Genomic DNA, 16,192 nt, shown 5'->3' with positions numbered 1-16,192 from the left:
AAGAATCGATATCCTTCCGTAAAAATGAGAATCGATTAAAATGGAGATATCGATATTGTTATCCAGCCCTATTAAACGGTGAATTATACATGGTAATATGATCACCATGGTGATCAAAAAAATGCTTACTAACCTCAATGGGCAAAATGATATACGAATGTTCAACTCCTGTTAGGATCGTGAACATTGAAATAGCAGAAAGGCATCAACAATGTGCAGGTATCATGTCAGTAAGTTATAAATGGAAGTTCATTAAAGGTCCTGCTGAAAAAGCATATTTATATTTTTATATCTAGCACATATTTATCTGCTCTTAAACCCTCCAGAAAGCCTTGCTCCATAGACTTCCATTTGATTTTTGTGTTTTTACAAACTGAGGGACAAAATATTGACAGATGCAGTCAATAACACTTACCGTGTTTTTTGAGCCCAGAATATTCCTTAGATGACTTGTGCATTACTAAATATGCACAAATGAGAACTGATCAAAGAATGAAAAAATACAGAGGCACATAAAAATATATTTAATGTTTTGTACTTTCGTTCCCTGCCAGGTGTTTTATGGGCCCTGTTATTGGTGGCAACATGTTATTATACATTCATGAGCAGATGATAGTCATATATGATTATATGCCATGCATCAGAGAGAAAATCTGATACGGCAGCATCACATTAAACAAATAGAATAAACATGGTTTTACCATCTAATGAAAATGGCATTAGTTCATTAATATAACCTGCAGCTTGTTGCAGCTGCAACACAAACTTCTGAAAGTTTCCATAAGCAGAAGTTATGAATCCATCTTGCAGTGCAAAACATGTTGATTAAGGCCTCCCAGAGAGCTGGCATGCTACACCATGGCTGTTCATGTAACAAACAAAACATATTAAATTAACAAAACCTGCATCTTAGACCACTACCACAGTCTGAATTTCCATTTCGTCGGGTGAAGCAATGACATACTGCTCCTCTTGCTCGATTGTCTCAAGGTTCTCAGCTGTTACCATGGTAACTGTGGTGTGGGGTGTCTCCATGGCATCCTCTGTTGTCGTCGTGAGGATGGTGCCGTCACTTAAGGCATTTGCGAGTGTCATTGCCACCTGCTCGGTCAAGCTCTCAGGTGTGGCGATGGTGATGGTGTCTCCACAATCTGAGATGCCTGGGGTCTCATCTGCGGCCACGTTACGCACGATGATCTGGTGGCCTCCATGTGATTGGCTGACGATCTGCTGCACCACCTTCATGATGTGACTGTCCATCTGAAGTCAGACACACCGAGCAATATGGTTACTCCATTTGGCTGACAAACTGTCCTTTTTCATCTTGCTAATATTTGCTTCAAGTTGACATTGACGTGAGGGAAAAATTTGAAATTAACCTGCTGCTGATTATCTTGGATTATTACTTCTTCCCCTTGAGTTGCTTCCTCAGATGGTGTCTGGAAAAAAAAAAATCAAACATAAATCTGTATTTTAAAAAATATTATAATCACTATATTGCAACAGCTATCTTTATCATATTTTTTTTAAACTTTAGGCCATCCATATCTATTCCAAAATATTATTAAATATACACTAGCATTTGAAAGTTTGGGGTCAGTATGACTTAAAAAATTTTTTTTTTTTTATTTAGCAAGAATGCATTGAGCTGATCAAAAGTGACAGTAAAAGTTACAAAATAAAATTGTAAAATATTTAAAATCACGGTTTCCACAATAATATTAAGCAGCACGATTTAATATTATTGATAATAATATTAAATGTTTCTTGAGCAGCAAATCAGCATATCAGAATGATTTCTGAAGGATCATGTGACACTGAAGAATGAACTAATGATGCTGAAAATACAGCTTTGCATCACAGGAATAAATTACGTTTTTAAATATACTGAAATACAAAACATTTATTTTAAATCGTAATAAAATTTCACAATATCACAGTTTTTACTGTATTCCTGAGCAAATACATGCAGCTTTGGTGAGTATAAGAGACTTATTTCAAAAACAAGAAAAAATTCTTACTGACTCCAAACTTTTTCATATAAAAAACAAGTAGTGAAAGGTAGTGAAAATCAAAAATATTGCTGATATATGCATGTAATGCTATGAAATTTTATATAAGAAAATGAATTCAATTTAATTAAAACAAAAAGTCACATAAAACTGGTTGGATTTTCATCATTATTAATTATAATCAATTTTTATGTTGCTCATATATTAATTTTCATCTAATTTTATATACACACATAAGCAATATATTGGCCACCCTGGCACATCAAGTCACAGAAGTATACGTAACACATGTGATGTTTACCCCTATGATGTATTCCTGAGTGTCGGCCACTACTGAGGAGAACTCCACCAGCACAGCATGAGGGTCGTCTGATACGATCTCAGCCGCCAGCTCCTGCTCCTCAGAGTTCCCTGCGTGTTCAGAGTCCTTCAGCTGCACAGCAAAACAGCCCCCTGACCACACAAACACATATACAGTCATTACAAGTGACGACTGTAAGAATTCATGATGTCTATAAATAGCTTAGAGTCTCTCTCGAGTGTCTTCAATTATGTATACACTTATATTAGATTAGATTCAACTTTATTGTCATTGTGCAGAGTACAAGTACAGGGCCAACTGAAATACAGGTAACTGTATATACAAGTTATGTATAAGTTTAGCTAGACTTTTTAATGTTTTCGAAAAAAAAAAATTATTATGCTCACCAAGGCTGCATTTATTGGATCAAAAACACAGTAAAAACTGTGATATTGTAAAATATTACTTTAATTTAAAATAAGTTTTCTATTTGTATATACTTTCAAATGTAGCCTATTCCTGAGATACAAAGCTGTATTTTCAGCAACATTATTCCAGTCTTCAGTGTCACATGATCCTTCAGACTGCAAGTTGCTTTTGATAAAAGCGTCTTCTAAATAAATGTAAAAAATGCATAAATGTACATTTTCGTTATTTGCAATAAAATAAACATTAACGGAAAAAATATATAAAAAAACTTAAACTTATTTTATTTCAGTTAGTAGCCAAGGCAACATTTCCCTTAACTTAAGTTGAAGCACTGTAATATAACTATAACTGAAGTTAATAACTAAAACTAAATAGATTATAACTAATAAAAAAATACATACTATATGCAGGTGCATCTCAATAAATTAGAATGTCGTGGAAAAGTTCATTTCAGTAATTCAACTCAAATTGTGAAACTCGTGTATTAAATAAATTCAATGCACACAGACTGAAGTAGTTTCAGTCTTTGGTTCTTTTAATTGTGTGAAATAAATGAACTTTTCCACGACATTCTAATTTATTGAGATGCACCTGTAGACATTCTTAAGAAAACTATTACTAAAATGAAAATAGAAAGTATACAAATTAATTATGAAATCTAATTCAAAATATTAACAAAAACTATTTAAATCGTACTGAAATAAAACTGGTTTATGGTTCTTTTTTTTTACCATAATAGACAGATTTTTCAAGAGATGCTTAAAAATTAGTTCAATTCAATGCAAAATAGCAATACAAAACACTATGATATCAATATTCTCTATACGATATCCATATAGAGAATCTGTTTTACAGCTTATATTTAGGACTTTTAATATGCCAGAAAACACATTATACTTATGTGTACTAATTGTTTTCTAACATTGACTTCAGTATAAATGTGTTTTAATTATTTGAATGATTAATTAATTAATCATTTTAGTGATAGATGTTTATAAACCTTTAGCTCGCAGGTGACGGTTGAGCGTTCCATGCTCAGCAAAGCCCCGGCCACAGTTGGAGCACTTGAAGGGCTTTTCTCCCGTGTGATGTCGGATGTGCCGCACCAAAGCGCTCTTTTCCCGGAAGCCACGGGAGCAGTGTGGACACACGTAAGGCTTTTCCTCGCCATGAGTGCGATGGTGGACCTGCAGAGCATTCTGGAACACGACAGACCATGCTTTAAAGATGACAATGTAAAACCTAAGGACTGTGTTTGCATATTGACCTCACCTTGGTCTTGTAGCTCTTGTCACAGAAGCTGCAGTGGTACGGCCTCTCGTCTGAATGCGCTCTCATGTGTTCCCGCACGTGTCCGATGGCTTTAAACTGTTTGCCGCACTCTCCGCATTTGTAGCGCCGCTCGCTGACGTGTGTCTCCATGTGTTTCTTCAGCACGTAGCCCGTCAGAAACTCCTTCTGACATGTTAAGCACTTAAACGGCTTGTAACCTGCGAAATAAAAAAATATTCAGGGACTCAGCTGTTACACAGCTATTCCATATTGTTAATGAATAAACTGCTTTGAATGGGGCTTACCAACATGCCCTTTGACATGGACCCTCAGGTAGGTCAACGTCTTGAACATGCGTTCACAGTGAGGACATTTGTATAATTTTGTTTCAACGGGTTCGTCTTCCTTCACAGACGAATCCTAGAATGGATAAAAAAGTTTGAAGTTTATTTTGTTGTTTTATTGGAATAAAACATGCCGTCACAATTTAAGAAACTCACTTGTGTTTCCTCGGCCACGGTCTCCACACATTCTTCTGTCACCTGGATCTCAGTGAGTCTGGCGTCAGTCTCAGGAGGCTGCAGGGCTGCTTTAGGTGACCGGGCCTCTGCCTGCTCGGCTGCCTCTGTGGCTTCGGTCTCCAGCGCGATGCCAGAGTTTATGATGGCCTGGCAGATTAGATTGTCAGCTTCAACCACAGTCGCAGTTTGAGGCTGAGACACGACCTGTTGCGGACAGAGGAACTACATTAACTACATACATAAACGAGTTACAACTTCTGAATATATAAACAATTGTCCTTGTACTTTTCCAGGCATCTTAATTTATACTAAAGAAAGATAAAGTTACTTAGAAAGATTTTTTTTTCTTTTTGTTTAAAACTATTACAAAAATTTTGGGCCTGAGCTTTTAGTTTAGCTTCATAGCCATTTTAATAATATTATTTATATAACACTTCGTAATAAGGGTTTAATTATTTAACATTTGTTAATGTAGTAGATGTTGTCGGTAATAACATTAGTAATGATTTGGGCAGCCTTAACTAACAATGAACAACAATTTTTACAGCATTTATCTAGATAAATGCTAATTTATAAATATACTTTTGTTCTTTGTTGAATTATATTTTCTCATAATACATTAACTGGTAACACTTCACAATAAAGTTCATTAGTTAGCATTAGTTAACTACTTTAGTTAGAATGAACAATACTTCTACAGCATATATTAATATTAGCTAATGTTAATTTCAACATTTACTAATGCATTATTAAAATCAAAGGTTGTGCTTGTTAATAAAGCAATAAGCCCCAAGAAGTCATGGTTTACAGTGAATTTATAACAGTTAAGGGGTGTTGTTAGGCACGATGCAAAGCGGAGTGCCTAAAACCCCCTTAGCTGTTATAAATTCGCTGTAAACCACGGCTTCACGGGGCTTATTGCTTTTATAAAATGGTTATTCCATATACGTAGTAAGGTTTCACAAAATAAAACAGAGCAAATAAAGTGTAATAATATTAATAAAAACATTATTCTTCCGCCAAACAATGTAGTTCCTCGGAATCGGTTGTGGTTGCAACAAAGTTGTTGCCAAGCAACACACAAACGTAAACAAATGTGTATGTTTGTAGAGTAATTTACAACAACTTTGAATGTGGCTCAGCCAATCAGAATCAAGGGCCGGAACTATCCGTTTTATAACATTAGTTAAAGCACTGTGAATTACCATGAACTAACAACGTACAACTGTATTTTCATTAACTAACATTAACAAAGATAAATAAATACTGTAAGTAATGTTAATACATTAACTAATGGAACCTTATTGTAAAATGTTACCTGTTAATCCATACAACCTAAAATACTAAAACATTTACAGTACATGTAGAAATCTATACATATAGAACTGGATTAATAAATTATGTAAATGTATTTCTCATTGTTAGTTCAAGGATATCTAATACAAGTAATACATTGAACCTTGTAAAGTGTTATGATTCATGATAATGCAACTGAATTGTCATACAGAGCTCAACATTCTAAAAATATAAGTAAATATCAGTTTTAAATTATTTTAATTATATAATCTTATCAATGTTGGCAAAGCAAAAAGAAATCTCAACTACTGGTCCTACTGTTGAGACTTGCCTAAATGTAAAAATAGGTTAAATTGCAGCACCCAAAAAAGCAATAACTGTGCTTTTTTGAATTAGTGAAATTCAACATGCTTTTCTGCACCAAAAATATTTGTAATTAATTAACTAGCTTTGTTAGTCTCAGACCTGTTGCACTTGTCCTACCACCTCGATCTGGATGATCTCCTGACCAGCTTCCACAACTCTCACGACAGGAATCTGCTCCTTCTCAGGTTCAGGAGAGGACAGCTGAACTTCTAGAACGATACCCAACAGCAATACAATCAGAAAACCTCACACGCACAACAGTTTCCACATGAAAAAGAATGTCGGCATGAAATGAAAATTCACCATCTATTTTCTAAATGCATGCTATAGATCTTATTCTGAAAAATGTATTCATTCAGTTTTTCACCTTGTAATGTTAAATCAAAACAGACTTCTCTCTGGTGACATATGCCAGTCTTCACCAATCATTTATAATCCATTACACTCGGACGTACATCACAATATGGAAGAAAAGATCCGTCGCTGAAAAGGTCATTATGAAAGCTTCGTACCTTTCTGAACTCCATCCTTGCTAACAAGTATCTCTTTACACTGACTGTAGCGAATCTTCTCAGTGCAAGGTGTGAGAGACTTCAGATGTCTGGTTAGCGCTCCGGACTCTCTGAACGCCAGTCCACACTGATTGCAGCGGTACGGACGCTCATCTGCCAAAGGAAATGATATCATAATACTTAGAAAGACGTGCATAAAAGTTTACACAGACACTAAATAACTTTCACTACTTAGCAGAGTCCAGTACAAAGACGCCACTTCACACACAGCTTAGTTTTACCTGTGTGCCGACGTTTGTGCCGGATCAACGACCCCTTGGTCCTAAAAGCAGTCTCGCATATTTCACACTTAAAATCCTTCTGGTCCGTGTGCGTGAACATGTGGGTTCTGAGAATATTTGTCTGCGGGACAAATAAATGGATCAAATTTACAACTGAAGTGAGTTTTGCTTGCATATTCCCAAATAAGATAAGTATTCAAATGCATAAAAATGATCTAATATTGTACCGTTTTAAAGGTCTTCTCACATATCTCACAGATGTACCGTCCCTCTGCGTTTAACTTCCAAACGACTTTTGTAGGACTGGAACTGTCATCCTCGCTTGCAGAGCGGCTTCTCTTTTTTCCTCCAGCCGCCGCTTTATCTCCCTTGTCTAAAGAAACCAAGCGACTTGATTTAGTACCCAAAGACAGATGGATTGGTAAATTATGTTCAATTCAAATCCCTCAATACAATGACAGTTATATTTTATTGACTTCACTAAATCAAAAGTGAAGTACCTGCATTCGACGTTCCCGCTTCATCAGATGAACTATCATTTTCACTTAATTTCACATCAATGGAAGCAGCTTCATTAGGGACAACATTTGTCTGAGGAAGGAGACAGACAGATGAGCACTGATGTATCCTTAGCTTACATTTTGTACAGCTTCTTGAGTATATGATGCTCACAGACTACCGTTTAAACGTTTGGGGTCAGTAAGATCATTTATGACTTTGAAAAAAGTCTCTTATGCTCAGCAGGGATGCATTTATTTGATCAAAACTACAGTAAAAACAGAAATATCATGAAATATTATTAAAAATTTAAATAACTGCTTTCTATTTGAATATACTGTAAAATGTAATTTATTCCTGTGATGTTAAAGCTGAATTTTCAGCATCATTACTCCAGTCTTCAGTGTCACATGATCCTTCAGAAATCATTCCAATATGATGATTAGCTGCTCAAAAAACATTTCTTATTATCAATCATGCAAAAAGTTTTTGTTTAATATTTGTGTGGAAAACATGATCAATTTTTTTCAGGATTCTTTGATGAATAATAAATATGTAGTCAATCACTCTGGATATGAAAGTATCCAGTAAATGAGGAAGGATATAATTTCACACAAACCTGATGGTCCTGCTGAGGACGCTTGCAGCTCCTGCTGAGTTTATGTTGGATGAAAGCATCCAGAGCGGAGAACTCCTCCAGACATCTCCCGCATTTATGAATATCCTCATCTGAGAGGGAACACCAAAATATTGCATATCTCATTTCAGTTTAACGGATCATACATATCGCAAAAGTATCTATGCAACATGAAACAAAGAATGCAATAAACAGGAATATAATACAAATTTTCCCACAACTGCGGCGTCCAATAGGTTTTTTTTTTAAATAAAAAATACATTTATAAAATAATACGCTTTAATATTTTAATTGTAAAATAAAATGTTAATTATTAATATTTATTAAGTTATATACTTTACAATATGTAATTTAATGTTATAATACAATTAATATAACTTAAAACATCTATATACTATAGTTTTTATTAACATTTTGGATTAGTTTTTATATTTTCATAATGATTTCAGTTCAAGTTTCAGTAATTTTGTTGTGTTTTTGTACTATAACTTTCATTTATTAATAAAATATTACATGTTTTACATGACTTTTACAAAGACAAAACTATTTAGTCTATAAATATGTCATTTCCATCCCAGAATGCTATTAAACAAAATATTTAATTTGAGGTGCAAATGACTTTGTTGTGGAAATTGTGTTTTCATAGAGTTGATAGACATAAAAAAAGAAAATTCACAGAGCCAAAGGTGTCCATAGGTGAATAAACAGCCGAATCCTGCTGCCGTGCGGTTTTAATATCAGTCTTGGACTGCTGCAGCAGTAACATGTGTGTTGTCAGATCTTCATCCAGTACAGACCGATGCTAAGCAGCATTAGCATGCTGGTCAAAAACAACATTGCGGCTTACGGAGACTCTGTTAGCGTGACTGAACGAGCCAAAGTTAGGCCCACACATTTAATCAAGTTTTTACCACGCGACTGCGTCCCATCCCATTGTTTCTACCTTCGTCTCCGAGTGTGGTTTGGATGGTGATGATGTTGCCATGCTCCGCTTGGTCGGTAACTGTTGCTGCCGTATTATTATTTTCTTCAGTCATGTCGTTCCAGACCTCCGTCTCTGTCGCAACGCTTCAACAGGGAAAACATGGCGGATTTACGACCTCGTAGTCATAACAACAAAAGGGCGGCTCGGGGAGGGAGAACGAGCACGTCAAAATAGATTCAAAATAAAGGCGCGCTCATTCTATGGATACAACTCTGCTGCGGGAAACTGCACTTAGATCAAAAACTTTCATCTGCATTAGGCAAATATCCTCCTGCCTTTCTGATTTTAGGTGGTGACTTTAACATAGTAATGAATAACATGTTAGCTCGACACCCTCCGGAAGCAGCTTCTTCAAACTCAAATCTTATAGCGTTTATGGGTACATTTGATGTAGTTGATGGTTGATATATGGAGAGGAATGTACCCGGATGTAATACAGTACACTTGGTGTAACAAAGACCGTTCAAGGCAATCCAGAATCGATTATTAGTTGATCTCTAAAACATTAATAAATAATAATATCTCTATTAATATTAGCAACAGTCCACTGACTGACCATAATGCCATTTATATTTCAATTAATTTATCACAAAATACTACAATTAATAGCCTACTTCTAAAGCATCGCTTTGGAAACTAAACAATTCTCTTCTTAAATATGAAAAGGTCAAACAGCAGATTGATGAGTTAATCAAACTTACTGGGAAAGGGCTGAATCAGAAAGTGTCCTCTACTTGGTTCCTTCTCATAAATGAGTAAGCGGCATTTAAAACAATTATAAACATATAATACACACTTTTTCTCAATATTTAATTACAGCTTCAGATGCATTATATTTTCATCTCCTTCAAGCAGGATACACAAAAAGCACGTTCAACTTGGATGGTTGTCATGGTAATGAACACCGTAAACAGCAACCATTCACATGTCAGCGCTTAATGCGCATATATATGAATAGCATTTTAGGGGGCCCTTGGCTTTTGGGGGCCCAAGGCGGTCGCCTACCTTTGCCTAATGGGTAAGTCCACCTTATTTTTAGTTAGTAAAAAAATAATGAAAAGGCAATTATACATTTACACACCTAAGGATTATATCAACCAAAAAAGTAACTGCGTATGTGTTCTCTACTTGGTTCCTTCTCATAAATGAGTAAGCGGCATTTAAAACAATTAAAAACATATAATACACACTGTTTCTCAATATTTAATTAGATTAATATTTACAGCTTCAGATGCATGATATTTTCATCTCCTTCAAGCAGGATACACAAAAAGCACGTTCAACTTGGATGGTTGTCATGGTAATGAACACCGTAAACAGCAACCATTCACATGTCAGCGCTTAATGCGCATATATATGAATAGCATTTTAGGGGGCCCTTGGCTTTTGGGGGCCCAAGGCGGTCGCCTACCTTTGCCTAATGGGTAAGTCCACCGAATTTATCACAAAATACTACAATTAATACTTCTAAAGCGTCGCTTTGGAAACTAAACAGTTCTCTTCTTAAATATGAAAAGGTCAAACATCAGATTGATGAATTAATCCAAATTTACTGGGAAAGGGCTGAATCAGAACAAGCTTATGGACGGAATTGGGAGCTTCTAAAATATGAATTAGGGAAATTCTTAAGAAAATTTGGAAGTAATATAACAAAACAAAATAGATTAATTGAAGATGAAGTTCTTTCACAGCTTTCTGCTTTATCATTTAGGGAACCATTGACAGATACTCAAAACACTGAATACTCTAAACTACAGAATAAATTAGATGAGTTGTACAGATCCAAAGCTAAGGGCTGGAAGAAGGAGAACAGAACCTATTTCTTTAGGTTGGAAAGATCCAATGCTATATGTTTCTATTGATCGTCTCTGAACAAATGATAGAGTTCTTGATAATCCTACAGAAATAGCTGCTTATTGTTCCAAATTCTATAATAACTTATATACATCAAGATATTGTGATAATTCAGCCAACTCGTTTTTTTGACTCTGTCAATCAAAATAAAGCTATTTAAGATAAAGAAGCTTCGGTGATATATCTCAATCAGAAATTCTACAGGCAATTAAGAGTTTAAAAAATAATAAATGTCCGGGCAGTGATGGTCTAATTGCTGAACTGTATAAGATGTTTGACAAAAATGTATCTCTTTTCTTATTAAGTGTTCAAAGAAAGTCTTGAATTGGAAGCACTTCCACCAACCATGACATAAGGAGTCATCACCCTGATACCCAAACCCAACAAAGATAAAGAGTGTCTAGAAAACTGGAGGCCAATCACCCTCTTAAATAATGATTTTGCGTATCAATACCACGAGTTTTCGTTTTTATTTGGCGTACTATTTATACGCATTTTCATGAGACCGGGCTCGAATAATACAAGATTAGTTTTAGATCTTCTAGATTACGAGAATCTCGTTCCTAATGACAGTTTTGCTTGTCTTAGACTTCTAGCCTTTGATTCGCTTGAGCACAAGTTCATAGTTCAAGCTCTTGCCAAATTTGGGTTTGGAGATTATTTCTGTAAAGCCATCAGGACATTATGCAGAAATAATAATAATAGTGTTATTAAGTTAAAATTCGGAACCTCACCCAGATTCGATTTGTCAGGTGGAGTAAGACAAGGCTGTCCTATATCTCCATATCTATTCTTACTTGCCTCTCAGTTTAGCTCTGCATATTTCCACTAATACTGGTGGCAGTGATGGTCTAATCGCTGAACTGTATAAGATGTTTGACAAAAATGTATCTCTTTTCTTATTAAGTGTTCAAAGAAAGTCTTGAATTGGAAGCACTTCCACCAACCATGACATAAGGAGTCATCATTATTAGCCAGCTGGCTGACGACACTACTTTATTTCTGAATGACGCCTCCTAAATCCCTTTAGATTGATTGAGTCCTTTTCCAGAGCTTCGGGTCTCTGCCTAAATATCAACAAATGTGAGTTAATCAAACGCTGTGATGTTCCCTCTATATGTAACATTCCTGTGAAAGATCAAGTTACATACTTAGGAATTGTAATTAATAAAGGCCAAAAAGCAAGATGTAATCTAAATTTCGACACTCTAATAGTGAAAACCCAAAGAAAACTTAACTCGTGGCTGCAGAGAGATTTATCAATAAGAGGAAGAATTTTCCGCTGCATATCCAATCAATAAACCATCCTGTTTTGCACTTACCTGTTGTTTCTGGCCTTGCTTTGTGACAACTATATTCCAAAGCATAAGATTGTACTTTTTACTTCACTACATTTCATAAAACATATCGTTACGAGATGCAGAAGCGGTGTTTATATACTTCAAGATATTGTGACAATTCAGCCAAATTGTTTTTTGACTCTGTCAATCAAAATAAAGTTATTTCATTAGAAGATAAAGAAGCTTGTGACGGCGATATCTCTCAATCAGAAATTCTACAGGCAATTAAGAGTTTAAAAAATAATAAAAGTCCAGGAAGTGATGGTCTAACCGCTGAGCTGTATAAGATGTTTGACAAAAATGTATCTCCTTTCTTATTAAAAGTGTTCGAAGAAAGCCTTGAGTTGGAAGCACTTCCACCAACCATGACACAAGGAGTCATCACCCTGATACCCAAACCCAACAAAGATAAAGAGTGTCTAGAAAACTGGAGGCCAATCACCCTCTTAAATAATGATTACAAAATTTTAGTTTTAGCAAGAATTAAAGATGTCCTTAACTCTATTGTTGACGAATCACAATCAGGCTTTATGGAGAAACGTCACATTACGAATAATCACCGTAATCAAATTATCAGTGCGTATAAATAGTACGCCAAATAAAAACATATCAACAAATGTGAGTTAATGTCAATCAAACGCTGTGATCTTTCCTCTATATGTAACATTCCTGTGAAAGATCAAGTTACATACTTAGGAATTTTAATTAATAAAGACCAAAAAACAAGATGTAATCTAAATTTCGACCCTCTATAGTGAAAACCCAAAGAAAACTTAACTCGTGGCTGCAGAGATTTATCAATAAGAGGAAGAATTTTACTCACTAAAGCCGAAGGATTGTCTGGACTGACTTATGCTGCTCTTTCCTTGGAGGTTGATAAAGGAACTAGAGTTCTTGATAATCCTAAAGAAATAGCTGCTTATTGTTCCAAATTCTATAATAACTTATATACATCAAGATATTGTGATAATTCAGCCAACTCGTTTTTTGACTCTGTCAATCAAAATAAAGTTATTTCATTAGAAGATAAAGAAGCTTGTGATGGCGATATCTCTCAATCAGAAATTCTACAGGCAATTAAGAGTTTAAAAAATAATAAAAGTCCGGGCAGTGATGGTCTAACCGCTGAGCTGTATAAGATGTTTGACAAAAATGTATCTCCTTTCTTATTAAAAGTGTTCGAAGAAAGCCTTGAGTTGGAAGCACTTCCACCAACCATGACACAAGGAGTCATCACCCTGATACCCAAACCCAACAAAGATAAAGAGTGTCTAGAAAACTGGAGGCCAATCACCCTCTTAAATAATGATTACAAAATTTTAGCTTTAGTTTTAGCAAGAAGAATTAAAGATGTCCTTAACTCTATTATTGATGAATCACAATCAGGTTTTATGGAGAAACGTCACATTACGAATAATATAAGATTAGTCTTAGATCTTCTAGATTACGAGATTCTCGTTCCTAATGACAGTTTCCTGCTTTTCCTAGACTTCTACAAAGCCTTTGATTCGCTTGAGCACAAGTTCATATTTCAAGCTCTTGACAAATTTGGGTTTGGAGATTATTTCTGTAAAGCCATCAGGACCTTATACAGAAATAATAATAGTGTTATTAAGTTAAAATTCGGAACCTCACCAAGATTCGATTTGTCACGTGGAGTAAGACAAGGCTGTCCTATATCTCCATATTTATTCTTACTTGCCTCTCAGTTCTTAGCTCTGCATATTTCCACTAATAATTTACAAGGTATCACAATTGACGATAGACAAATTATTATTAGCCAGCTGGCTGACGACACTACTTTATTTCTGAATGACGCCTCCTAAATCCCTTTAGATTGATTGAGTCCTTTTCCAGAGCTTCGGGTCTCTGCCTAAATATCAACAAATGTGAGTTAATCAAACGCTGTGATGTTCCCTCTATATGTAACATTCCTGTGAAAGATCAAGTTACATACTTAGGAATTTTAATTAATAAAGACCAAAAAACAAGATGTAATCTAAATTTCGACCCTCTATAGTGAAAACCCAAAGAAAACTTAACTCGTGGCTGCAGAGAGATTTATCAATAAGAGGAAGAATTTTACTCTCTAAAGCCGAAGGATTGTCTCGACTGACTTATGCTGCTCTTTCCTTGGAGGTTGATAAAGGAACATTAAAAAGAATTGATAGCATGTTAAACAATTTTGTTTGGAAAAATAAAACTCACTATATTAGGAAATCTGTAATAATGAACCCAACAAAACAGGGGGGACTGGATTTTGTAGATTTTACTACTTTAAATAATACTTTTAAACTTAATTGACTCAAGAATTTCCTTAAAAATCCCTCCTCACTTTGGAATTTTATCCCAAATTATATTTTTTCTAAAGTTGGTGGCCTGAATTTCCTATTATAATGTTTTAAAAATCCCTATCAAACTTTCTAATTTCCATAAGCAGATGCTCTTGGCCTGGTCCTTAATACACAAACACAACTTTTCTCCACACAGATATTATTTATGGAACAATAAGGATATTCTTTACAATAATAAATCACTTTTCTTCGACGACTGGTTCGAAAACAATCTTCTTTTAGTTGGACAGCTTTTTAATTCACAAGGCAGATTTTACAACTACTCGGATTTCTTACAAAAATATAATATTTGTATCTGCTGATGAATTATGCTGTTGTTTTCAACGCCATTCCCTCTGGTGTGTCTTTTCTGTTGCATGGCCTTGTACTTACACTCTGAATTTAACTGACACAATGATCGGAAGTGTTTGCTTTTCTGCAGATCAACAAACAATAACAACTTTTCCAGAGAGAGATAACAACAATTCCTTGCATAATACCTTACTGGAATAATATTGTGGAGAATATACCTTGGGAGAAAGTATGGACCTTGCCTCATAGATATCTGCTTACTAATAAAGTAAAAGAAATAACATTTAAGTTGATTCACAAATATTATAATGTTTTAAAAATCCCTATCAAACTTTCTAATTTCCATAAGCAGATGCTCTTGGCCTGGTCCTTAATATACAAACACAACTTTTCTCCGCACAGATATTATTTATGGAACAATAAGGATATTCTTTACAAGAATAAATCACTTTTCTTTGACAACTGGTTCGAAAACAATCTTCTTTTAGTTGGACAGCTTTTTAATTCACAAGGCAGACTTTACAACTACTCTGATTTCTTACAGAAATATAATATTCCTGTATCTGCTGATGAATATGCTGTTGTTTTCAATGCCATTCCCTCTGGTGTGTCTTTTCTGTTGCAAGGTCCTACACTTCCATGGCCATGTACTTACACTCTGAATTTAACTGACACAATGATCGGAAGTGTTTGCTTTTCTGCAGATCAACAAAAAATAACTATAAAATTAGAGCTCTTTTACAGAGAGAGATAACAATAATCCCTTACATAATACCTTATTGGAATAGCATTGTGGAGAATATACCTTGGGAGAAAGTATGGACCTTGCCTCATAGATATCTGCTTACTAATAAAGTAAAAGAAATAACATTTAAGTTGATTCACAAATGTCACCCAATGCTTCCTAAGCATTTCTTAGGAATTATAAGTCTGTTTTTGTCATTCTTCTGAAGAAGACTTCATTCATTTATTTTGGCAATGAAATTCAATTTAAAATGCAATATGCAAAATGGCAATGCAATATGCAAAATTGCAACGCAATATTCAAAATGGCAATGTATTTCTGTATTTAAATTGACATGTTCCATTACCTATACGTGCAAAGTTTTTTTTTGCAACACCTTTAAAGACTTATTCCGGGAAGTACAGCAGGATGCAGGAAATGGTTGAGTATTATTTTAGGTATAAAATATCATTATTGTAATGCTTGTAATGTTTACACAGCAGCTTGGCTCCTTAAATG

At 34.9% G+C, this 16,192-nt stretch overlaps 2 protein-coding genes across 3 annotated transcripts in view; both read right to left on the bottom strand.

The window, feature by feature from the left end:
• Positions 1–509: 509 nt before the first annotated feature.
• On the bottom strand, positions 510–9,251 carry LOC107670684 (transcription factor E4F1). 2 transcript variants are annotated; one of them, XM_016463367.1, is made up of 14 exons: positions 9,069–9,251; positions 8,108–8,217; positions 7,491–7,581; positions 7,218–7,363; positions 6,991–7,111; positions 6,710–6,862; positions 6,297–6,406; positions 4,515–4,739; positions 4,320–4,434; positions 4,015–4,232; positions 3,743–3,941; positions 2,314–2,465; positions 1,380–1,439; positions 510–1,260 (listed from the first exon to the last, which is right to left on the bottom strand). In XM_016463367.1, exons 1-14 carry the CDS (start codon positions 9,160–9,162, stop codon positions 910–912), a joined length of 2,145 nt encoding a protein of 714 aa, XP_016318853.1. In that variant the 5' UTR covers positions 9,163–9,251; the 3' UTR covers positions 510–909. The 2 variants fall into 2 exon arrangements, with proteins under 2 accessions (XP_016318853.1, XP_016318854.1); XM_016463368.1 differs by having other exon boundaries at positions 6,318–6,406.
• A 4,537-nt stretch (positions 9,252–13,788) lies between these two features.
• The window catches only part of LOC107670661 (hexosaminidase D-like), a 12,799-nt gene continuing 10,395 nt past the window's right edge, over positions 13,789–16,192 (bottom strand). The window contains exon 15 of the mRNA XM_016463338.1: positions 13,789–13,889. Within this exon, the coding sequence (XP_016318824.1) occupies positions 13,789–13,889 (101 nt within the window). The remainder of the gene's footprint in view (positions 13,890–16,192) is intronic.

The sequence above is a fragment of the Sinocyclocheilus anshuiensis genome, unplaced genomic scaffold (assembly GCF_001515605.1).
Source record: "Sinocyclocheilus anshuiensis isolate Anshui unplaced genomic scaffold, SAMN03320099.WGS_v1.1 scaffold1165, whole genome shotgun sequence".
NCBI lineage: Eukaryota > Metazoa > Chordata > Actinopteri > Cypriniformes > Cyprinidae > Sinocyclocheilus > Sinocyclocheilus anshuiensis.
The sequence above is the reverse complement of the archived record's forward strand: the minus strand, read 5'-3'. Positions and strand labels throughout refer to the sequence as shown.